At 49.0% G+C, this 23,738-nt stretch overlaps 1 protein-coding gene across 1 annotated transcript; it reads right to left on the bottom strand.

Annotated features, from left to right (window-relative positions):
• CPA4 (carboxypeptidase A4) lies at nt 1–23,157 on the bottom strand. Its single transcript, XM_030308445.1, has 11 exons — nt 22,765–23,157; nt 18,124–18,205; nt 17,335–17,469; nt 16,136–16,234; nt 13,018–13,119; nt 11,600–11,704; nt 10,798–10,908; nt 9,301–9,391; nt 7,886–8,085; nt 6,828–6,912; nt 1–2,310 (listed from the first exon to the last, which is right to left on the bottom strand). Exons 1-11 carry the CDS (start codon nt 22,830–22,832, stop codon nt 2,123–2,125), a joined length of 1,266 nt encoding a protein of 421 aa, XP_030164305.1. The 5' UTR covers nt 22,833–23,157; the 3' UTR covers nt 1–2,122.
• Between the last annotated feature and the right edge of the window lie 581 nt (nt 23,158–23,738).

The following is a 23,738-nucleotide window of genomic DNA, read 5'->3' as shown; positions in this document are numbered from 1 at the left end:
TTATCATATGCTTTTGTCCATTTTTCTATTGCTTATTTGTGCTTTTCTTATTGATCTGTAGGGGTTCCTCATATGTCCTTTGTCGTATGTATTATGAATATAGTGAATACCTTCTAGTTTATAACTTCACTTCTCACTTTCTTTATGGTGTCTTCTAAGGAACGGAGGCTCTTAGTTTTATTACACTCACAGGTACTCTTTTTATGGCTTTTCCTGTGTCGTGTAAGAAATCTTTCCCTCAAGGAATCCAAAGGACAATCTCAGTCTTGGGGGTGAGAAGGTCTATAAATAGAGCCAGGTTATAGGCGAGTCACAGAGGCAAGCACTGTCATGCCCACTGGGGCATTGTCTAGTCCAAGGCAGCCCTGACTAGCCAGCACAAGCGACCAGCTGGCTGGCTGGCAGGTGTCTTCTGGTTATAGAATTGGATATATCACGCTATTAGAACTGGATACCATTAAAAATTCTAATCATAGACTGTAATTAACTTTCCTTGCTCTGACGCCCCGCTCACTAAACAACCTTCTGATTATAATTTGGCTTCCCATGTATCTTGCCTACAGGGAGAGAATGTACTGTTCAGACCGACGTGAGGATTCAATCCACTAAACAGTTACATGCCATGATGTAAATTAATAAATTCGTATTCTGATTTTATCATCTGCCTCATCTGAGCTCTGTGGGCGTGAGTCAGCATCCCCAAGTCTAATCAACACGGATACTGAGAATATCAAGCTTCTGAGCTGAAAAACTAAGAACGAGACCCAGGACCAGAGCAAAATCACCAAGGTAACACTGCCCTGGAGGCCCCTGGGCCTGATGGACAAGGCCTTCCTACATGTCACGCGATACAGACAGGGATTAAAATTGACATTTGACATTTGAAAGAGCTGCATATTCAAAACCATGGCATGGTTCCATTCAGGTGAAGGCGAAGAATAGGAGGTGATCATGAGACTCATACTGAATATTTATTGGCCAAGAGCACACACCAGATGCCGCACAAATCCTAGGCAGAAGGATAAGATTTACGGACACGTTTGAAAAAAAGGGGGGGAAAAGGACAGATGGTATGTGCTGAGGAGGAATGGAACGAGAGAAGCCTGACTGATGAATCCTTGCTCCATCTTGACGCCCAAGGCCCAGGATGCAAAACAGAAGAAGTTGACTTTAAGACCAAAAGAAACACAAGGTGCACCAGAGCACAAACAGGAATGTGCCGGGGTGGTGAGATTATCCAGGCCAGAGGAGTGATTTAGGACCTGTAGGGCGAGGGCAAGACCTTTGAAGTAAGTTCAAAAGGCAAAGTAGAGGTGAGCCCGTTAGGACAGATGGGGGTAATTCAGCAATCCTGCTGTTAGCTCACCCCTTCATTAAGGGTTCCTGGGTGAGCGGAACCTACACTGACACAGATCCCCTTCTGCGATCCCAGTTCCACCGCCTAACAAAGGGAAGAACGTGATCGGGACTGTTGTATCTGGGAATTTGGGGCCCAGTGAGGAGAAGTGATCCACTACTTTGTATCAGACCGAAACCAAACAAAAACCAACAAAAGAAAACAAAAGAGGAAGACCTCCACGGATAGCCCTACAAGATTTATTTTTCAAAGACAAATATATTCAAGAAGGAGTGAGATAAATGAAAGGAAGCTCGGTGTCATCTCAGAGACTGATCTCAAAGACGAGCCATGGTCTCTCCTATGGTGCCTCTCTTGGGGCCCCAGCAGAGCAAGGTCACCAGCTAGGCTAGATTGGATAAGGCTAGAGAACCACGTTCAATGTCTTTTTGTTCCAAAAATGAGGTAGAGGCATGCCACCCAGTAAGGAGTGACCCTACGTGTGGCCTACCCAGACAATTACATGAACGGAAGGGCCTACGAAGGGCCCAGTGAAACAGCAGGACCAAAACACAGCAGGGTAGCAGCAGCGCCTCTCTAAGGTCCACCGCCAGAACATACGAGCTTCAGGGATGAGGGCCGGAGAGGGGCTGCCCTGCGTGCCCCACAAAGCCAGAGGGCTCTGACTCATGCGTGAAAGAACAAGCTCCCTTTAGTAGTAGCTTTAGCGGGCAGGCAGACGCGGGGATAAATGACGGAAGACAGGGTCAGGGTGGGGCTCTTCGTCTAGTAGAGGTTGTCCCGCACATGCTCCATGATGGTCTTCAGCCCCAACCAGGTCTCCTCGGCAGTGGGGATGATCTGGTTGGCTGGTAGGAGGAAGCCATAGTGGCCGGTATCTCTCAACTCAAACGTGAACGCATACTTGATGCCATTATCGTATGCCCAGTCAACGCTGCTCCCACTAGCTGGGTCTGTAAGTCAGAAAAGAAAACACTTTGAGGGCCAGCTTCTTTCAGGGTTAGAAGGGAAGGAGCCAGGGGTTCAGCCTGCCCGTGATTCCTTAGGGACCTAGAGTCCTTTCTGTAGGTCATCAGGCCTATGACACACGAACACTGGCCTGATGGCATCTTCAACGGTCTCAAACCAAGAGATTTTAAACCCTCATGCCCACCTTGTCACTAACTCACTGTGGAGACTCCTTCAGGTCACTCAGAACCAGTCTGCACAGAGTATGATAGGCAGCCCCCGAGACAGCCCCAGAGATCCTTGTCTCTTGGTCTTCACATCCTTGTACAGTGCACTCCGACAGTGAGTAGGGCTGACCTGTCCTGGGTAACTGACAGGCGGCTACAGAAATGATGGTGTGTGACCTTCAAGGCTAGACCAGAAACACTGTGGCTTCCACCGCGCTCTCTTGGATCATTCGCTCTGGGGAAAGCCAAGTAGGACAGTCAGAAAGCGTCCTACGGTGACAAGGTCTATGTAGCAAAGAACTGGGGTGTCCTGCTGATACTCAGCACGCTTGGGAAGCACCTGAGTGAGCCACTTTAGAAGCAGACCTATCCGGCCCCGTCGAGCCTTTAAATGACTCTAGCCTTGGAACTAGACTAGCAACCTCAGGAGAGGCCCTGAGCCAGAGTCACGCAGCTAAGCCCTTCCTGAATTCCTAACCCAGGGAAACAGTGGAAGAAAATAAATGTTTATATTATTTTCAGCTGCTAAGTTTTAGGATAACTCTTTACATAGCAAGAGATAAGGGATACACGGAGAGAAAGAAGCATGCCCTTGAGACTGTCCCTTTGCCAAAAGGCTGGGGAAAGGAAAGAGGCCTACCTTCCTGCTTCTTCCCAGCCAAACTCTACTAGAGCAGAAACTGGCTAAAAGTGCAAAGTGGGGGTGACACTGAATCGCCAAATAATGACGTCCACAGCAACTATCATTTCTTGAACATCCACCACGAGCCCGTCATTATATTGGAAAGTTTACGTGTATGACCTCATTAATCTTTAAAAACCCCAGTGAGGGGCGCCTGGGTGGCTCAGTCGGTTGGGCGTCCGACTTGGGCGGACTCAGGTCATGATCTCGCGGTCCGTGAGTTCGAGCCCCGCGTCGGGCTCTGTGCTGACAGCTCAGAGCCTGGAGCCTGTTTCAGATTCTGTGTCTCCCTCTCTCTCTGACCTTCCCCCATTCAGGCTCTGTCTCTCTCTCTCTCTGTCTCAAAAATGAATAAATGTTAAAAAAAAAATTTTTTTTTAAATAAAAAATAAAAACCCCAGTGAGGTGGGTAACACTGTCCTTATTTTTCAGATGAGGAAATCCAGGCTCAGAGTGGGTAATTTACCTAAGGAAATACAGACGGAAAATGGCAGGATTGGAATTGAAACCCGGGTCCCTCTGCTGATAAAAGCCCGTGCTTTCTTCAACCTCCTCCCAGTCCATTGAGTAGAGTACACGTCTGTTACATGAAGACATGGGTTCCTTTTGTTTTCCCACAATTCCTGAGGGTTGTTTCCCATGATACCATTTGTGATTTGTGTAGAGATGCTGCTTCTACTGCGATGACACGCCCCCTGAGGTTATGGAACAGACCCTCCTATAGTCTCCGAAATCCTTGTGCGGTTACCACGTCCTTCTCTACCCTGGGAAAAGGCTGAATAAAAAACAGATGATGGCACCAGAAATTTCTAGAGGTTAGTTATATGGCAAACTCAAGTATTTCAGAATACTTGGAAGGAGCCAAGAAGATCTCTGCTGAGCAAAGTGATCAAGTGCACGTACTTCACTTTATTTGGGTCTCTGCTCAGAATCTACCCACTCTTTTAACACGAGTGGGAACACACTACTAATATGCTATTAAAGACACACGTAGGGGCACCTGGGTGGCTCAGGCGGTTACGCGTCTAACTCTTGATTTTGGCTCAGGTCGTGATCTCACAGTTCATGGGATCGGGCCCCGAGCTGGGCTCGGTGCCGACCATGCAGACAGAGCCTGCTTGGGATTCTCTCTCTCCCTCTCTCTCTTTGCCTCTCCCCCACTCATTCTCTCTCTCTCTCTCTCTCTCTCTCTCTCTCTCTCTCTCTCTCAAAATAAACAAATAAACACTAAAAAAAACCCACTGTCTTTTTAAATTAACACTGGAAAATTATTCCCTATATAAATGCACCTCCTTCATTTGGGGGGGGGGGGCATACTGTCTCAGCGTGTGAATGCTTTTATTCAGTACTGTACTGATGGACATTTAGGTGTTCACCAGTCTTCCGTGACTATGAACGATGCTGTCATGAACATCCTTCATCCTCACAATCTAGCCACGAGTCAGATGAGCCCAGAGAACTTGCGTCCAAGCCCTGAGCAGACCAGAATCAGTGAATGGAAGGGGCGAGGGTTGCTAGAGGCAGGTGGCCTGAAGCCGCACAGTCTGACCAGAGGAAGGGGACATGAAAACTCTTTAACGCAGACACAAGAATTCAAGAGGCAAAATGGGCTGGGGCTGTCCAGCACAGGGATTGAAAACGCGGTACGGCACAGAAAGCCTTCAGGACATAACCAACGATGCTCAGAAGGCCACTCGCTCGTGAAAAAAAGGAGCTTAAATCTCTTGTCCATGCTCTGTTTAAGAAGGCAAGAAAGCAGGGCACCTGGGTGGCTCAGTCGGTCAAGGGTCCGACTTTGGCTCGGGTCACGATCTCACAGAAGTTCGGGCCCCACGTCGGGCTCGCTGCTGTGTGCACAGAGCCTGCTTTGGATCCTCTGTCTCCCTCTCTCTTGGCCCCGCCCCCGCTTACATTTGCACGCTCTCGCTCTCTCTCAAAAATAGGAGAAAGAAAAAGAAGGCATGAAAGTGTGAAATTCACGTGACAGCTGTTTTCAGCTACAACGGTTAATCTAAGAAAAGGTCCAGCACTTGAAGGGACGAATGTCAACTACTCGTGTAGCACATGCAATAATAACCCATAGAATTGGGGTGTTATTACACAAAAATTGATTACATTTTGGAAAGCCAAGGGGGCAGACAAAGCCTTTAAAGAATACAGAAGATGCACTCTGGAAAGATTTAGGAAATATTATGTCTCCTGGACGACACTCGGGAGAGCCTTCTTCCTCTTGCTCTGGAGGAGTCCGATGAGTATCTCTTGATTTTGGGACAGCTTAAGCTGGGAAGAATGTGTTTGATGTGGGACGACAAGGCCGTCCTTTAAACTGGAGTTTGACCCCAAAGCCCCGACTGTGGTGACCCACAAAGCTCTTTTGAGAAGGCCTCGTCAAAGGCCTCCTACCAAGTCTCTCTAGCTCTCTGTAGTCCCGAACTCCGTCCTCACTAATTAAGCAGAGAATGGAGACTCTCCTGACGTGCTTCTCCTCTGAGGAGTCCCCATTTAACAACACTGAGAACAATAAACCATGAATAATTAATGGACGGTTGCTGCAATTAGCCACACAATGACAACATCAGGCTAATTGCTTTATACAGCACGGTGGCGGTGGCGGTGGCCATGATGGCAGCGGTGTATGAAAGGCAGACAAGAGGGCTGAGGTCAGAGTCCAGAGGGCCCAGCAGGGCGGATGGAGCATCCTCCCAGAAGGGGAAGGCGAAAGGGACAAGCTAGCCGAGGATGAAGCAGTTGGATGGCACGGTCATGGGATGGAAGAGGACAGAAGTATCAGCAAGTTTGCAGGGGCTCTGAGGGTGGACCAACTGTCGGAAAGTTACCTACAGAGGAGGCACTGGGGGGGTGGGGGGGGAAGAAGGGCGCCATCTTAAACGGTGCCAGAATTGTGCTCCTCGTGTTTGTATTTTTACTTCCCCTTGATAGCTAGACTCGTAGAGAACGAGAATATTCTTCAATTTGACCTTTAAAGATCAGGCTCACAGAATAAGGGAACCGGAAGGTTCTCAGCAGGAACAGGGTGAAATGCTCAGATGAGACACTTCAGTGAGAAACCAGAACAAAGGTTGAAGCTGTAGGTAATGAGCCTCAAGACCACCTTCAGGTTCGGAGTCTCGGTAGAGGTTTTTTGGGGGGCGGGTGGTTCGGCTTGCTGTTAACCATTGCACAGAAGATCCCAGATCCCAGCATGCTGTGCTCCAACACATGCTCACTGCTGACGGGAAGGTGAGCGAACCCCCCTCCCCAACCTCAGCACCACCACCTCGGTCTGCCGATCCAAAGGTGGCTTTCCTTTGAATTTTCCTTTGAAAATCCTATGTCAGGATCTTTCCTGGAATGTGAGGAACGCAGTCCAGCAGGACTCACCTCACTGTGGGCACGTGATAAATGGCCCAGCTGTGGTGATGGTACCGATGAGGACGACGCCTGCAGCACGGACGATCACACAGGCTTGACACAAATCTGGTCTACCGCTAACAACTAACAATCCGACTACAGTGTAGTAAGGCCTAACTTGCAGCTCTTCTCCCGCTTCCTTCTTCTCAAGTTTCCTCTCAAAGCATTTTCTAAATAACCGATGCACACAGCGAGTACTTACAGACAGTGGTGCAGGTAGGACCCACTTGGTACGTCGTGCCCGACAGGGAAGCCAGAGCTTTGGCCGCACGCCTCGCCACCTTGTCCTAGAAGGGGGAATCGGCGGAGTGAGAAAGAATGGATCCCACAGCCTGACATCCCCCAGCTGTTCTGCACTGCAATGGTATGGAAGATTCTCGGCCCCTCCCCTGGGTTTCCCTTCCGGTCTCCCTCCTTCCCATCCAACCAGAGCCAAAGCCTGATACACAGAGATGTGGAGGGCTGCTCACCAGCCCATTGGGAACCTAGTAAATACACCACTGTCTTCACCTCTCCCAAGGGACGGGAATGTCGTGGTCGTGAACATGTGAGAAGGCCAAGTTACGTCCCAGAGGAAACCTTCTAAGAGTTGGGCGTTCCTGGAGTGGAAGTGAGATGGGGCCACCGTATGTGGATGTGCCCTATGCAGAATGCCTGTCTGAGACCAGAACCTAGTCCACACCTAGCATGAGCCCTGCATCTGCCGGGAGGTTTATAGGCCAGCTATGGCCCTGGGCAGGGGGGGCGCTCTCGCACCGACCAGCACAGTGGGAGAAGCGCGCAGTCGCCCTGCAGGTGCAGCCCTGCTTGAGCCAGTCCACCCTGAATGCCTGTTCACATCCTGGGGCGAGTCACTGTATGTGACACGGAGCACCCCTAGGCTGTAGCCTGCACCCTACTTAAGTTATACCTTGACCAGAATGAGGAGCACCTCCCCCTGACCCTCCACAGTGCCACCCGCAGTTCTTGGCAAGCAGTGGGTCCGTAACACATTTTGGTCAGAAAAATAATTGAGAAGGAAAGGACAGGTGCAGGGTACGGTCCTTGAAAATCACAGCAAACACAGAAATAATGAGAACGGACTTCTACCTGCCCCCAGGAGGTCTGATGGCACATTCCAAAGGGCAGAGAGAGAAGACCCGGCCCGATGAAATAAGCCCAAGCTCCCGGACTTTCCCTATAAGCTGGAGAACAACCACTGTGGCAGCACCCCGGGGTCAAGCAGGCCCAGGGCTCGGTAGAAGGTAGCCCATCACTCACCAGCTCATCAGCATCTGGGGCCTTCTTCACTGTGTATCCATACGGATACATCAGCAGCTGTGAGTAGCTGTGCAAGTCGATGAAGCATTTGAAATTCCCATGTTCTTGGATGAAATCTACCACCGACTTCACCTCCACTTCCGAATTGGCATGGGGTCCGTGGTATATTTCAGAGCAAGGGTTGTCACTGGCTCCCTCTCCTGTGGGGGGTGGGGAGGTGGCCCAAGCAGAAAGATTAACCCGTAGGCAAGAAAACAGAAATGCAGGACACTCAACCCAGAAGAAGGGCGGAAGGCGTTGGCAGTGGACAGGTCAATGCTAGAACCCCCCCCCCAAGAGACTAGTTGGTCCACACTATGCGTACATTGCAGGGAGGGCGCAGAAGTGGGAAGTCAGGGTACTGCATCTGCCTCCAGAGGGGGAAAACTGGGAGGAATCCTTTAAACGGATAGAGTTGACCTTGTATTGTATCACCCAACAGTTGTCATAAATAATTAATATCATACCTGACAGTGGGTTGTAATTAACAAGTATTCGAGATAATTAATATGAAGACCAATTAATAATGAAAATGACTCCATTTATTCTGGTGTCAACTCATTCTCTTGGTTCAGATCTTAATGGCCAAGGGCTGCCAAAAATAATCTATTGTTGTGGCCAAAGTCTCGTATTTGACAGGCATTTAGAAATACTGCCTTCTTTACTCCACAACAGAGCTCTCTGAGGTATTTGGCATGAGTGTAAAACCACCCCAGTTGTGGGAAGATCTGACTTCACTTTGATGCCCTCAGTTCCCACATTTCTATCAGCTCCTTTCCCACAGCCACATTATTGTCCCCGCCAACGGTGTGTGTGGCAGGCAAGCTGCCCTCTTCCGAGTTACCACCAGGAACCCGTCCATCTACCCAGCCACCCGCCCAAGAGAAGTGGGGTGACCAGGGTATAAGGCATAGATTTGTATATCCAAAACTACAACAGTTTCTCAAACATTAGTGTTCTTTTCTTTTTTTTTTTTTTATTTATTGGGGGGGGGCAGGAGGAGGGGCAGAGAGAGAAGGAGACACAGAATCGGAAGCAGGCTCCAGGCTCTGAGCGGCCAGCGCGGAGCCCGACGCGGGGCTCGAACTCACGAACCGTGAGATCATGACCTGAGCTGAAATCAAGAGTCTGACACTTAACCAACTGAGCCACCCAGGCGCCCCAAATGTTAGTGTTCTTTTAGGAGAACAAGAATTGCAGGGTTGTTCTTTTTCAGAATTATCCAAAACAAGAAACACAAAAACCCAAGACATAGTGTAAGGGACTGGCCCAAGTCTCTCAGTGAAGCAGGAATGGAGCCAGCCTAGAAACTGGCTCCCTCACCGCCACCTGGGAGCCCTGTGGTCCAGGCTTTGAAAACCATGTCCCCAACCTACCTGCAAAACTAGCATTCCAATTTCTGTTTGGATCAGTACCAACGCAACGGCTTCCAGGATTTATGGACCGTGTCTTCCTCCATAATCGGTTCTGAAAAGTCCATCAAGAAAGGAACACACATCCAGAGACGGGTCAGGGCACAGGAGACGCGAAGGTTTTCTCTGGGGGTCTATGATGGAGACGGGCACCACCGAGGGGGCAAGCTGCTTCTGACTCTGCCTGGAGTTTCACCGGGGCTCCGGTCCTCCAGTGACTGAGCCGTCTCCGCTCATCTCCCAGAAAGGAAAGGCTTAGCCCTTCTGGCTCAGAGAGAAGGACTCCCCCAAAGTGTCCTGATAAGAACCTTATTGGGGCGCCTGGGTGGCTCAGTCGGTTGAGCGTCCGACTTCGGCTCAGGTCATGATCTCACGGCTCGTGAGTTCAAGCCCCACGTCAGGGTCTGTGCTGACAGCTCAGAGCCTGGAGCCTGCTTCCGATTCTGCGTCTCCCTCTCTCTCTCTGCCCCTAACCCACTCGCATTCTGTCTCTGTCTCTCTCAAAAATAAATAAACATTAAAAAAAAAAAAAAGAACCTTATAATGCGAGAACCAGCCTGATACCACCTGAACCCACCGGATAACTCTTGGTTTCAGCAAAAGTAGGACAAACAGACATCATATACCCAAATGATCGCTGGCGCGAGTGACAGGAAGTGCACAGCAACTATTTTATTCTTGCCTAAAAAACCAACCTGAATCCAGTCAAACTTGAAGATCTGACTGCCAGTGAATAGGAAATATGGGGGATCCGGAAACAAGTGACACACAACAAAGAAGCCATCAGCCAAATTCGGAACGTGAGACATTCTGCAGGACAATTTACTCGATTTCTCCAACAAATGAATGACATTTTAGAAGATGTGTGTGGGGCGGGGGGTGGATAACTGCTGTAGATTGAAAAAGCCTGCAGAGCGATAACAACCAAATACAAGCGCAGGCCTTATTTGGGTACTGATTTCATTAAATTGAGTCAAAAGACATTTTAAAGATAATTGGGGGAATTAGATGATATGAAAGAACTTCCATTCATTTTTTAAAAGGTGACAGTGGTGTATTGTTTGGGGTTTTTGTTTTGTTTTGTTTTGTTTTGTTTTAATTATCATCGACTAGAGATGCATACTAAAGGAGTTCGGGGTAAAATAACCTGATGTCTGGGATTTGCTTTTAAAGAAAAGGGGGAAAAGGTGTGGGAGGGAAAGAAATGAAAAGAAGATTGGTAAAGGGTTGATAATTATTCAAGAGCCATGACAGGGAGTTCATTAGACTCTTCTCTCTAACAAAAATATTCCCTGGTGACTCTCGGCTCAGAGAGAGACTGAAAAACGAGAGCCCAAGAGAGCTCCTAACCTGCACACGTGTGCGAGTTTTCTCCACGTTCATACAACTATGCAGGCGGCAAAGCAAGGGATTCAACCAATTCTCCTTAACTCCAAGCCCGGCCCGCTCAGTATTACTCACTTGAGTTTGTGTGTACACATATCCGTCAGGATTGGCCACGGGCAACAAGAAAATATCCATTTTCTCCAAGATGGAGGTGATGGTTGGGTCCTTCCCGTAATCAGATGCAATCTGAGCAGAGACGAGAAGCGATGTCAGGGCAGGCTGGGGTGCTAGGTCTAAGCCTGTGTATCTTCCCCAGATGCCCCTCTGCAGCCTCCCTGCCGCCCTCATAGACAGGGCCCCGTGCAAAGCTCTTGGATCACTTCGAAACCTGGGGGCACATGGCTTCATGAGGACGTCAACATTTGCAAGGAGTCCAGGGCTCCCTGGTTTATTCATTCCTTCCAGGGGGTGGGAAGAGCCACATATCATGATAGTTTGGGGGGAATCTGGGCCCCCACGCACAGCACCCTTCCTCTCCCTAGCGCTGCCTTAAAGCAGACCCTCCGGAGGGACACGGAGACAACATGAGGTCCTCGAGGGTCTGGAGGGCTAGGATGGGACTGAAGGCAAAGCTCGTCTGAGTTTCACTGCTGAGGAGACTCTGCTCCCTTTCTGAGGGGCTGACTGCGGGTCAGTGTTTCGGGGCCACCTCTGCAGCTCATTAGCTTGCTCGTTGCCATGAATGCACTTTGTCATTTAACCGCAGTGCCCTGACCAAGGGGCTCTGACCTCTTGCTTCTCTGATCCGAAAAGGCCCCCAGCCTACTGTGTCTATGCAGAGTGCCTTCCCACCTCGTCCCCCAGGCCCAGCCTCATGGGATGCTGCAGGGGCACCCCTGGCCCACCGGAATTCTCAGCTAATACCAGGCGACATGACCTTCCTCGCAGTCCAGATCGCTGTGGCCACCGAGATCCACTCCCGGGAATGGATGCCTGCGTTCAGCCAAACGGCCGGCCGCCGCCCGCCTTCTGCAGTGCCGAACTGTGGAAGGAGAAAGAGGCCAGAAAATGACCCTCCTGCCCACGTCTCCACTCACCTCTCGTCTCCCCAGCTCACCCCTATTCATTTAATCCATTTAAGATAATTCAGAGACCAAATGTTCCTGAGGGCACCATCTATTTATCAGGCTTCTCCGTGACCAGGGAGCTTAATTGGTTGGCTGTCAGGGCCCAGCCGAAGCTCCGGGCAGCTTGAGCTGCCCCCGGGTTGGAAGCAAATGGGAAGGGGAAACAATTGCTATTGTGAATTATAATGCCAGCGTGATTAGAGATAATATTGTGTCTCTTGAAAGACCTCAAATGGTATCCCAACAGAGAGAGACACAAAAGTGCATGAACCAGCCTGTTCTCGCTGATGCAATAAATGAATTCGATTTTAAAAGGAGGAAGAGAGAGGTTCACTATAGCTCTTTGTAAATGGCATGAAATGAATTCTGGCTCCCGCCTTTTAGTGTGGGGCTGGGCCACCTTGGGTCAGAGTGTGGTGCTAATGAAGCCAGAGTCTGCATCAGATTGGCAAATAATCTAAATTTATGGGGATTATTTTAGGGCAAGCAGTTCAGTGGCAAATCTCCTCCGGCTGGTAATTCAAGCACCGCTATGAGCCAGGGTTCCTCACGGCTTATACAAAGCTAAGGATTTGACAAATTCTTAGCACCATCAGTTGCTCCGTGGTTCCTATCTCCAAATTCCTTTTATTCATTTGGCTGGATTATTTATGTAATTTATGTCCCTGCCATAAATTCCCTACCTCTTTTGCCAATATAGACCTGAATCTGTTAGAAATATCTAGAAATTAGGCTTTGTGCAGCCAAGGAGCATAGGCTGGGCTTAAAATTACATCAACCCTAAAATTAGCTTCCTAGATTGCTTTTCCAATAAGTACCCCTAAAAGCAGAAGAGAATTTGTAGAACTATCCCCATTTGTCTTACTTTACAGAGGTAGGAATGAAGGCAAAAGACTGTGGCCCATCTGAGAGCTTTCTGGAATACTAATCGAACCCACCCCACGCCCACCCCCACTACCCCTCACCCCCACTCCCTTTGATCCTGCCTTTCAGTCAAAGCTTGCAATGGGATGGATTCCTTCTAAGTTCTAACTCGTTCCACATTAGGCAAAAGCAGAGGACTCTCTGTCAGACCAAACCTGAACCCCAGTAGATGTCTCCCCACGCCCCTGAAGTCAAGGAGATCCTAAGAAGCTGTCTCCTTCAGAGGCTTGAGGGCTGGGTCCTAGACACAAGGGACCAGGAGCCTGAGTCCAAGTCTGGCCCCTTGAAGAGCCTGGGGTCTCACCTTCAGTACATACATGGACCGGTTTTCAAATGAATGCCCAATCTTCACTCTGCTCGCCAGATCAGGAAAATCTCCAGCAATGCTATCCATCTCATGATAAATCTGAAGCACGAAAAAGTGAACTCAGGGGCGTTTAAAAATTTTGTTCAGCTCTGGGTAGGTATCTGTGAATTTCATCTTACTGATCTCAGTGATTTCTACCAGCCCTGTGATCGTGGGATTGGCAACATTATCGCCCTGGAATACTTATTCTTGAAGAACTGCCTAAAGAGTCCTTTTCAACGATATTCTAGAAAATAACACATTTTATTTGTCCATAAAATTATAGGCCACTAACCTAGAGAGAGACTTGTGCAGATACTTCTCCAACAGTGTGGTGCCTTGCACCATACTAGACTGGATAAATCAGCAATTGCCCCATTTAGCCAAGGTTCTTGAAAAACGATCCTCTCTAAGCTTTTTGATCACTTTCTCCACGAGGTTTTTTTTTAAAAATTACCATACGCCATATGTGTGTGTGTGTGCGTGTGTGTATTTGTTTTATAATGTGCATATGTTATGTATTCTACATGCATACCGTATATTATGTACGTTATATCACTGGAATAACGCACCACAAAAATATACTACGTACACTATAAAACAACCCAAAGAAACAAAAACATTAATAGTTGCATTAATAATAAGTATACACGTATGTAGAACGTCAATAGAAGTTGTAAGGTTTCTTCCTCCATCCCAGTGAGGCGTCTTCCTTACCCCCTGTAGTACAAGCACCCCACTTTGGAGATTCCTCTATCGGCCTTAAGAGAACAAGTGAAGCACTGTAAATCATAGTTACAAATGCTTCCGTTTGTTTTCAATTTTTTTTAATTTGATTTCAATAGAGTTCATCCATCTTAGTTGCTCAAACCTCTTGAGGGTCAAAAGAAGGAAATAAATAAGTTTATATTTAGACCTTAAAATTGGAAGAGGGAGCTTTACAGAGGAAAAAAACGTGCAGTCCATATAAAATAAAATCAAGCTTCAATGGTTTATCAGAGCTGCAGTCAATATGGCAGACTGAGCAGAGAAGCAAGAGACCGCCCCCCCCCCCCAGATGTATAACAGCAAGCCAGGCAAACTACAATGAGAATAACCCACAGCCAAGTTTAAAACTCAAGAAAGGAGACACCGCAGGGGCAAGAAATGAAAAGGGAACAACTAGCCATCTGGGTGCAAGGTAGAAAACGCAACACGGGGACCAAACACCTGCCATGGGCACTGCGGGTTTGCGGCAAACCAGGAATAGCAACATAGAGCACAGGACCCGGCGTGGGCAAGGGGCTGGAACTTGAGAGCTGGGAACCAGCCCTTCCAGCCACGAGAAGGGCCTGGAAACTCTACCTACTGACCCTAGGAAGTGAAGCCAAAGCCGGAGGCCCGCACCGAGCCAGGACAGGCAAGAGAGTCACCCAGGTAAAGTTACAACACCAAGCTATATCCGGAGGGAGGGGTCCAATTCACACTGCCAGCATGAGGGGAGACGAGCAACTAACAGAAATAACAGCAAACATGAGATTCCCACCAGAGACGTAAGAAGGCCTAAGCGGCTACGGGATGAGAGCTCTTAAAAGCTGTTTTTAGAAAGAACTGCAGGGGCGCCTGGGTGGCTCAGTCGGTTAAGCGTCTGACTTCAGCTCAGGTCACGATCTCGCAGTCCGTGAGTTCGAGCCCCGCGTCGGGCTCTGGGCTGATGGCTCAGAGCCTGGAGCCTGTTTCCGATTCAGTGTCTCCCTCTCTCTCTGCCCCTCCCCCATTCATGCTCTGTCTCAAAAATAAATAAAGGTTAAAAAAAATTAAAAAAAAAAAAAAAAAAAAAAAAAGAAAGAACTGCAGGTGATCGAGCCAAGAGGGAGATAGCACACCAATGCCCAGCGGGGGGGCCTCACGGGAGGGGTTGGGGGGGGGGACACCTAGAGCCAGAGGGCAAAAGCAAGTGCTTGAGAGAGTGAGGATCCCATGGCAGGCAGGCGAGGGGACGGAGTTCCTGGGGTCTTGGGTGACATTTGCAACCGGTTAAGCTCAGCTAGGGAGTGCCCCACGTTAACGAAGCTAACGTCATGGGTTTGATCCCTGGGTGAGCCCTGAGCTCTGCTTTTGTCCATGGCCCGGGACTGAACTCCTAACTTTATCCAGCTGTTCTGCAGATGTATGTCATTGGTCACAAGAGGGATCAAGGGCCAGTGCGGTTGGAAGTATACACAATAAACAAAGCTACTGACGATCAGGGGAAAGAAGTGAAAACAGTTGGTCAACCTTGGAAATCACCCCTCATCTAGAAGAAAAACAACTCAAAGTATATGCCTCATGCAAAGCATGCCAGGAACACCGTCTTCGGATAAAAAGAACAACATGTATGCGGGTACAGGAAGGAGAGTAACAATTTCGTTTTGAGGTGTTGTTCTGAGCGAGGAGAGAGCTTCCAGACTAATGTAGAAGACATCGAGGGTCGTAACAAAACTCTGCTATATGTGATGCGGTCCCCTTCTGTAGCCCCTCTTGATTCCTCGAGTTCTAATAGCATATTAAATTTTTCTGCTCCAAGTGTTTTATTGTGAGGGTTGGCTTACCTTGAAAGTCAGTCATCTATATAAAGTGGTTTTTAACTAAACACAGCACCAAAACACATTAGGGAACAAATATACGTTGTAAGTAATCATGATAAATGAGTGGAAATATTTGGTTAACCTTGGAAATAACCACTTGTCTACTTGCCTGGAATAAGTAACATTTTAATCTGGGTGAGTAAAATACAGGGATTATGGTGGGGTATAAGAAGGTTGAATTACAAGGACGGAAATGATTGTAATTATTCCATGGTTTTCTTTAAGGGGTTGCCTTAGAAAAGAAGGATACATGTGGGAGAAAATGTTCAGTTGTGTTTCACTGTGCTCTTAGGTGCTGGTGGGAGATAAACGACCCAAGAATTACGAAGAAATTGAAGCGTTCACATTGTAGCCCCTTAGTAAAAGGGTGTTGTGCTAAGTACTAACACCTATGTCCTGGAAGTAAGATAAGGGGTTACAAAACCCAGGGTTCTGACGACCTTTCCCTTAACCTGCTCTGAGACACTTACCGCTTCCAGGGAATGGTAGGCCCCATAGTTGAAGTTATTACCGCTTCGCTCTTGCCCTTCATTGTGTTGCATTTCTTCATCTTCATGATCTAAAAGGGCCTGAAAAAAGACACGGCAATGTCGTGAAGTGACCCAATGGACATGGAGGTTCGTGTTGTTTCTGCCATGTCTTGGCACGAGCTGGCCAAGATGGCGGCGCCCTCGTCACACAAATGCCAAGGGGTAAGAGGGGGTCAGATTTTTTTCTCCATATCTATAAAAGCTTACTTCTTGGCACCCAATGTACATCACCCCATTCGAAACCCACTTACTCCCCAAAAGCAACATATGCGCTATTCGGTTATTCTACGCTGTGAATTCTCTAGGCATCAGCCCGCATCTGGTATCCAGTGCCTCTGAAATACACAGCTTGGGAAACCATTCAGAAACAAAGAAATTCTTATAACCACTCATACTTTGAAGGCTCCTGGCAGATGTCTGTGACATGTGAGGATGATTAATAAGCTCACAGCTGCTCACGCCATCAGGAAACTCCCGGGCCAAATCACCAATTAGTCCATAACCCACCTCGGTGAAGGAGAGAACATGAGCCAGGCACTGTCCTGCTGCTCAGATACAGGTCGCGAGGCTGGTGTCTGGATGGGTGGTGATGTCCCCTCTGCTGAGAACTGTTGGTGACATTCCCTCTTTCTCAAAGGACGCTTTTCATGACTGGTCTCCGACACCCCCCCACACATACACACGCACACTCTTTCCTTCCCTCCTGACTTCAAATACGAAAAGGGACGGAGGTTTAATACTTGCGGGGCACCTACGACAGACCGGGCACTGCTGGGCATTTTACATGCGCTTAATCACTTAATTTTCTCAACAAATTGTGTGAAGTAGGTCCTCACTGGTACCATTTTACTGAGGAAGAAATGGAGGCTCGAGACATTAATAGCATGTCCACAAAGTCACACAGCTGGTAGTTAGCAAAATGAGGATTTGGCTCCAGATCTGCCCAGTTCCCTAACCGACATAATGCTCTTTTCTACTACAACATGTTCCACTAACAAGTCACTGCACTTGACCTCCCTAGGCCTCAATGAGCTCATCTATAGAATGGAGAAGGATAAGACCAGGACTTGCACGCGTCTCGGATCCACTCTGGATGCTTTGGCCTATGCAAGACCAGTTAGGGACCTTGCTCTACCCACCTGCAGGTCTCCGATTGTCACTGAGTACTCTAAGCCCTGGGACTTCAGGAAGGATTTGACGGGCTGCAGGCTGACAGATGGGACCAGGACATCCACAAGACGACTGAAGGTGGAAGGAGCTTTCCAAACGTCGAGCTGAAGAGAACAGAAATAAAACCAGGTTAGGGGCGCCTGGGTGGCGCAGTCGGTTAAGCGTCCGACTTCAGCCAGGTCACGGTCTCGCGGTCCGTGAGTTCGAGCCCCACGTCAGGCTCTGGGCTGATGGCTCGGAGCCTGGAGCCTGTTTCCGATTCTGTGTCTCCCTCTCTCTCTGCCCCTCCCCCGTTCATGCTCTGTCTCTCTCTGTCCCAAAAATAAATAAACGTTGAAAAAAAAAAAAAAAAAAGAAATAAAACCAGGTTAAAGGACAGTTCAGGTAAAAGGCACAATGAGCTCATTCTTCTGGAACAACTGCCAAAAGCCAGGGTGAGCCCTGAGGAGCTGGGCTCCGCCCAAGGGCAAACGCTGCCCTTTTCGCGGCGGTGTCTGGTCAGGCCTACGCAGAAGGCAATACCGGGCAAAGTCCAAGAAGTAAAAAGTCGATGGCAGACAGAAAGATGGAGCCCACTGCTGAGGCCTCCCATCTCCCAGGACAGCAGCGCTGTGACCTACAGCCCTCTCAGGCGTGCGGAGGCACTTGACTGATACAGGACTACACACAGAAACTCTTCAGGAGCAACAACGCCAGCGGTGCTAATCGTCTCTCACCAAAGTCAGAGATACCCAAGAGGACTAAGAAGAACCAGGTACCTTAAAGTTGTCTGAGTTCACTAGCTGACTTAGTTTGCTGATCTCGTCTCCATTTCTGACGTTAATCCTAAAAACTTGGTCCCTGGGGGGGGGGGGGGGGCGACAAAAAAAAAAGCAAGAGATAATGGTCAGCTTTCAGCTGGCAGATAAACCCCAAGCCTACTCTCCCAGACATAACTGGGCCGAATGAGAGGAAACGGTCTAGTCTTTGGTTATAACGTATAGCCATTAAAAATAAGACTACGTGGCAAATGTGAAAAAGCGCTTATAGTATAACTTGAAGGGAAATATTAAGCGAAAGAGCAGGACACAAAATTGTATGTATGCCATGATTACAAGTATGGAAAAAGCAGATGCATTGGAAGAAAAACAGACAACGGAAATATAGCAAATGCTGACAGTGCTTATGTCCGGGTCGTGGGATTATGGATGACTTACTTTTTTTCCCCTTGTATCTGTTTTCTGTAATGTGGTCATATTACTTTATAATGAAAAACATATATATTTTGCAGAAAGGAATGTTCCCGAGTTACACGCAAAGCTAACTCAAGACATAAAGAAGCACTTCTTCACTGTCAGGGGCTAGGACCGAAACTCTGGCTGAAGGTCCGTGCTGGAAAGAGCTGGAAAAGAGAACAGACCTTCTGTCCTCGGAGGGTTAGCTATTTGCTGGGTGGTCTCTCAATCCTGTCCAGCTCCAGAACTCTATACAAATACGAATTACAATACGGGCTAGGGTGCTGGGGCTGACTTGGGATTCAGTCCTCCCGAGGGGGCCCTGAGAAGGCCCAGAAGGGAGCCGGCCAGTCCCGAGCCCCCCTTTGTCGTCTGTCCTGAACTCGCTTCGTGTACACCATTTAGCTTCTGCAGCAGCGGCAGGGGCAGAGGCCCCCCGAAGTCCTGTGTGTGGGCGGGAGAAGGCCGAGCCTGAAAAGCTGCCTTTGTGCCCTCAGCCGGCTCAGGGAGCCAGGGGAGCCATTAGCCCGTTGCTAGGTGACGGCCCGAATGAATCCGCACTCAACGCTGTCACATGCGTCATCCCTTTACACGAATGAATGCGGGAAGAGCTGCTGGAGAGGGCTGTGGGCTGAAGGACCTGTTGACAGAGAAAATGGTTCTGTCACAGGGAGCTAAATGTGCAGCCTCACGTGGCAGATCCGCATCTTCTGATCAGAAAACCGGCTCGATCCAGATGGGGCTCTCAGGGTCTAACTTTGTTCTGGGAGGTTCTGGAGAATCTCCAGGGGGTCGTCTAGTCCAGCCCCGAGGAGGCAAGGGTTGCTTCCGCTGCGGGGGGGGGGGGGGGGGGGGGGGGGAGGTCTGGTGGAAATGCCAATGCCAAGGGCTCACTTTCTCCCAAGGCGTCCAGTCTCCACAGGGTCCTTGGAGGTGGGCAGCTGAGCCCATCCCCCCGGAGCTGTTGAGGCCACACTGGAGAAGCCACTGGCTGGGCTGGGGGGGGGGGGGGGGGTCTCAGCCTGAGCCCAACAGGCTTGCTAGGAGTTGAACTGCAGCCCTAGGAAGGTGGGGAGTCAGACTACCATTTCCCAGACACAGGCAAGCAGCCTCGCAAGAAAGGAACAGGTTGAAAACAGAAGGGGAATCCTCACTCCTGCCTAAGTCCCGGGCCCCATCTGCCGAACTTACGCTCTGTCGCAACCCACCCCCAACACTCCAGAAACGAGGAGTCTTTAAAATGAGTGTTCTAGAGAGCACCTGTGCACTGACATCTCGATTGGCAAAATGAGGCATCTTGTAAAACACAACGCTGACTAGAACAATCATAAAAAAGGAGTGGAGGGAGAAGGAACGGGAATAGAAAAAAAAAAAAAAAAGGAACCAAGAGCATGGAGCTCTCGAGAGTATGAACAGCACGTTACACATGCACCCCGAACGTGTGTTTTACTTTCCCAGGGTGGTAAGTTCACAACAGCACGTCCACACTCCTGGGCATAGTCCACACAGCAGCGGAACACAGTGAAATCGAACTGGCCCTGAGCGTGAGTAAATCCACAGCACATTTCATCATACCCTATCCACCAAGCTACCGGGGATAAAGACACAACTGTGGGGTGCAGGGAGGCAGAGTCGAAGGGCTGGTGCGGAGTGGGGCCCTTCCCCATCTGTCTCTCCTCCACCTCTCCCTCCTACACTCTCTCAGCGCCAGCCTCACCGAAATCCCAAATTCACCGCATACTTTGCCCTTCCGTGCCTTTGCACATGCTGTTCCCTCTACCTGGTTGCTAGCCCTTTTCCTTATCTTCCTGGCAATCTCACACTCAGGCTCCAAGAACCAATGTCATCAGCCATGAGGTTCTCCCCAACCCGGAGGCAACGTGAGGGATGGTCTTCAGATGGCCCTAAAAAGTGGGGGGGTTGAGGGGATCTAACATCATTCTCATGAGCGTAAGCCCGCCAGTGCCTAGAAGCAGAGAGAACATAAGTAGGTGCCGGGTGAAAGGCAGCCATTTTCTTGCCCTAATTGTCCTCGTCTCTATTTGCAAAATGCTCCTTCCCGGTCCTGGAAGTGTGGATGGCCGAACCCAACCTATCTCTGCCATCTAGAAATCCAAAGACCTCAAACTCTTGCTGGAAATGGAAGATTGGTCCGGGGGAGGGGATCTATTGGGATTTGCAAGTTGCCACGTCTACCCCTGCTGCTCCCCACAGGTGATCTCCGCGCTCTTGCTAACTCTGGTCCTCTTCCACACCTCGGGCTGTCCAGCTGCCACCAACGCGATGGCTGGTGACCTCCTCTCACTCACCCTCACACTCATCCCATGTTCTGGACGCCCTAGTGCCAAGCTTCTATCCTTCCCCCATTTCCATTTGGGCAAAGCCAAGAGGCCCGGCCCTTGGGCCTTTCTCGCCCAGATCGCCGGCTGGGCTTTGCAGCCACCACAAGACATCATTTCATACTTCCTGTTCTCTGCCTGCCCTGCACCTCTAGGCATCCTGGCCGCCGTCCATCCTTCAGATGGCTGAAGACCAGGCCACGAGACCCCAGCAGAGTGAGACACACTGGGGAAGTAGGGAGTCAGGTGAAAGAAACACAAGCTAGGGGGTGATGGGGGCGGGGGGAGAGCAACCATTATCTTCATCTCCATGACTACTGCCCCCCCACCCCCAGCCAAGCTGGGTTCTGGCTTCCTACCACATGAATGCCCGGAAAGGCCTTGCTAGAAACGTTCACTGAGCCAGGTGTCTGGGACAGGTCTATGGACCCTAGGAAGGATTCCACCACCCTTACTGGGTTCCCTACTATAGGATGAGAACAGATTGGGGGCGTGAGCTGCAATTAGCTCAGGCGCGCAGCCCTTTTGGTGCAAGTCCCTGTGGCGGGCGATCGAGTGCCGGGCCCGGCTGTCTCAACTCAGGGGTCCGTCCAGTGCGCTGTAAGCGAAGTCTGTATCCTGAGAAATAAAGATTGTTCCAGCCATGTGAATAGCTGCAGTGAGAGCCTGACGGCTCTCTGCGTCAGCCCACATGGCAGCGAGCATAGTTATTACACATCTACTGCTGAGCTGCCTGCGGAAAAATCTCCTTCTCTGGCCACCTGCTATGCCCAACCCCTCTGAGCTCTTTGACAGTAGACACCAGGGGTGAAAAGAAATCATCACCATAAAAATTACTCAATCTCATATAAGTAATTACCTCAATAAACATCCCCAAAGTCCCTCCAGCCAGATAGTATATTAGAGAGTAAACTAACACATATAGACATATCTGTGAGATACGGGATTCTGTCCGGAGACTAACTTGGTGATAGCAAAAGGGTATGGGTTTTGCCTCCAGAGTGGCAGCTCCCCTGCTTACCAGCTAAGTGGCCTTGGGCAGGTTCCTTAACCTTTCTAAGGCTGAGTTTTTTCATGTTTAAATTGAGGAAAATAACACCCCTGTCTGGCAGAGTTGCTGCGTGATCCAAAAGATAATGCACAGGAAAGCTCTTTGCAAATGGCAAAGCATTATGCGGTAATGAGTTATTAGAATTCAATCTTCTAGCGGGGGACCAAGGCACCCCTTCATCTCACCTACCTCCCAAATGTCCTCTCCACTGCAAAGCGCAAAGCATTCTGCAAACACACCGCACGCACACACACACACACACACGCAGTGTACAAGTGTATCCTTCTGTGTCAATTTTCACAGCTGTGGCTAGGCAAGACCTATGCAATCTCCACGTCCCAGGCACTGATGAGAAAACACCAGCTCTACAAAGCCTTCACCATTAACAAAGAGGTGAAACCAAAGAGCCTAATAAGACCCAAGTTTTCCCCCTAAGCATGGCAGAAATTAGAAACACTTTCTGGTAATCCTCAGTAATTCATAATATAGAAGTTAAGAAAGTAGGAAAGGCCGGGAACTGACCTTACCAATAAGAACTAGGAAGTAAGAGAACTGATGGGAGATTAGGGAGCTGGCGAGGGACTGTGGCGCCCACCTAGTCCTGATTTCAGAGATAAATTGAGCCTGAGAGAGAAGGAACTTGTCCCAGAAGGACTGGGACAGAAGCTCATGTCTTCTTTCCCAATGCCACTCCACTTGAGATATAATCAGCCATTCATTTTCAAATCCATTTGGCTCCTATAACTCTGAACTAGCCAAATAATGATAATCATAATAAGTCCAAAAGGAACTTACCCAAAAAACTTTTCTCGGCCACAGAAGCTGAGCCCAATAAGGGCCCCAAGGAACAGTATCCACTTCATGTCCCAAGGGTGTCAGTCATAGAGTGACTGAGTCAAGGTGTATTTATAAAGAGTCTGAAGCAGACTCATGTCCTCAAAAATGCTAATGCGATTCCCAATCACCCTTGCAACTGTGATGGTAGGTCAGATGGGCACCTACCAATGCCTCTTCCATTCCTTTCGAGTGATAAAGGCCAACCCTCTTGATTTACAAGGTCAGGAACTTGCTCCTCAGGCTGGAAAAGCCTGTGCCAAGGGTGCCACGTTGCTCATCACTTGGTATTTAAATAGTGTTTTTTGAATAAACAGGGAAGTCCCACAGTGCTGGAAAGAATTTACGGTCATAGGAGAGGCCAAACTGTAAACCTGAAATGAAGTTACCTCTAGAATAAGAAAGAAAGCGAAGACTATCAAAGAAACCCCAAGCCAACTTCAAGACCACACACTCCATAAGCCCTGTCAGAGAATTTCACCAGAACAGGTCATAACAATGAGAGTTTGTGACCTCTGTTACGAATCTGACATCTAATTCTTACGACTCCACTAAAAAAGTAGAAATACAGGAGGTAAACAGGATAGGAAGAAGTGTTAGTCTGGATAAAATCTCAGTTTTCCTTGGGGTCTGAGTAAAGGTAAGGCTTAATGGTATTATTAATAATAAGACTCTGTTACATTCGCTATACTCTCAGTCTAGTGTCCTTTCTGCCGAATCACAGCAGAACATATGAAAGGCACTCGTGATCTCCACAACTTCTTCAGGGATTCTGAGGCCTTCGAGTCTGTCCTGGGAGCTCCAAATCCTCAAATTTGGAGCCCCACACCCAAAGGCTCCCCCATCCCACTGTCCCTATGCCCTACATCATTCGTTCTGCTCTTGCCCAAGGGGAGTGGACACAACCAAAGATCACGGTTGGGAGTGTTAAAGAA

This window comes from Lynx canadensis, chromosome A2, assembly GCF_007474595.2.
Source record: "Lynx canadensis isolate LIC74 chromosome A2, mLynCan4.pri.v2, whole genome shotgun sequence".
Classification (NCBI taxonomy): domain Eukaryota; kingdom Metazoa; phylum Chordata; class Mammalia; order Carnivora; family Felidae; genus Lynx; species Lynx canadensis.
Note: the sequence above shows the minus strand (reverse complement) of the source record. Positions and strands in the feature narration are given on the sequence as shown.

What these genes read in the sequence shown, in the direction of transcription:
- CPA4 (XM_030308445.1), bottom strand. Translation starts at nt 22,832, where the DNA reads ATGAAGTGGATACTGTTCCTTGGGGCCCTTATTGGGCTCAGCTTCTGT. An exon ending in CGATCTGGACTGCGAGGAAG is followed by an intron (nt 10,909 to 11,599) that starts GTCATGTCGCCT and finishes GTCTCTGCTCAG; the next exon opens with ATTGCATCTGATTACGGGAA. An exon ending in TCCTACCTGCACCACTGTCT is followed by an intron (nt 2,311 to 6,827) that starts GTAAGTACTCGC and finishes TCTGACTTACAG; the next exon opens with ACCCAGCTAGTGGGAGCAGC.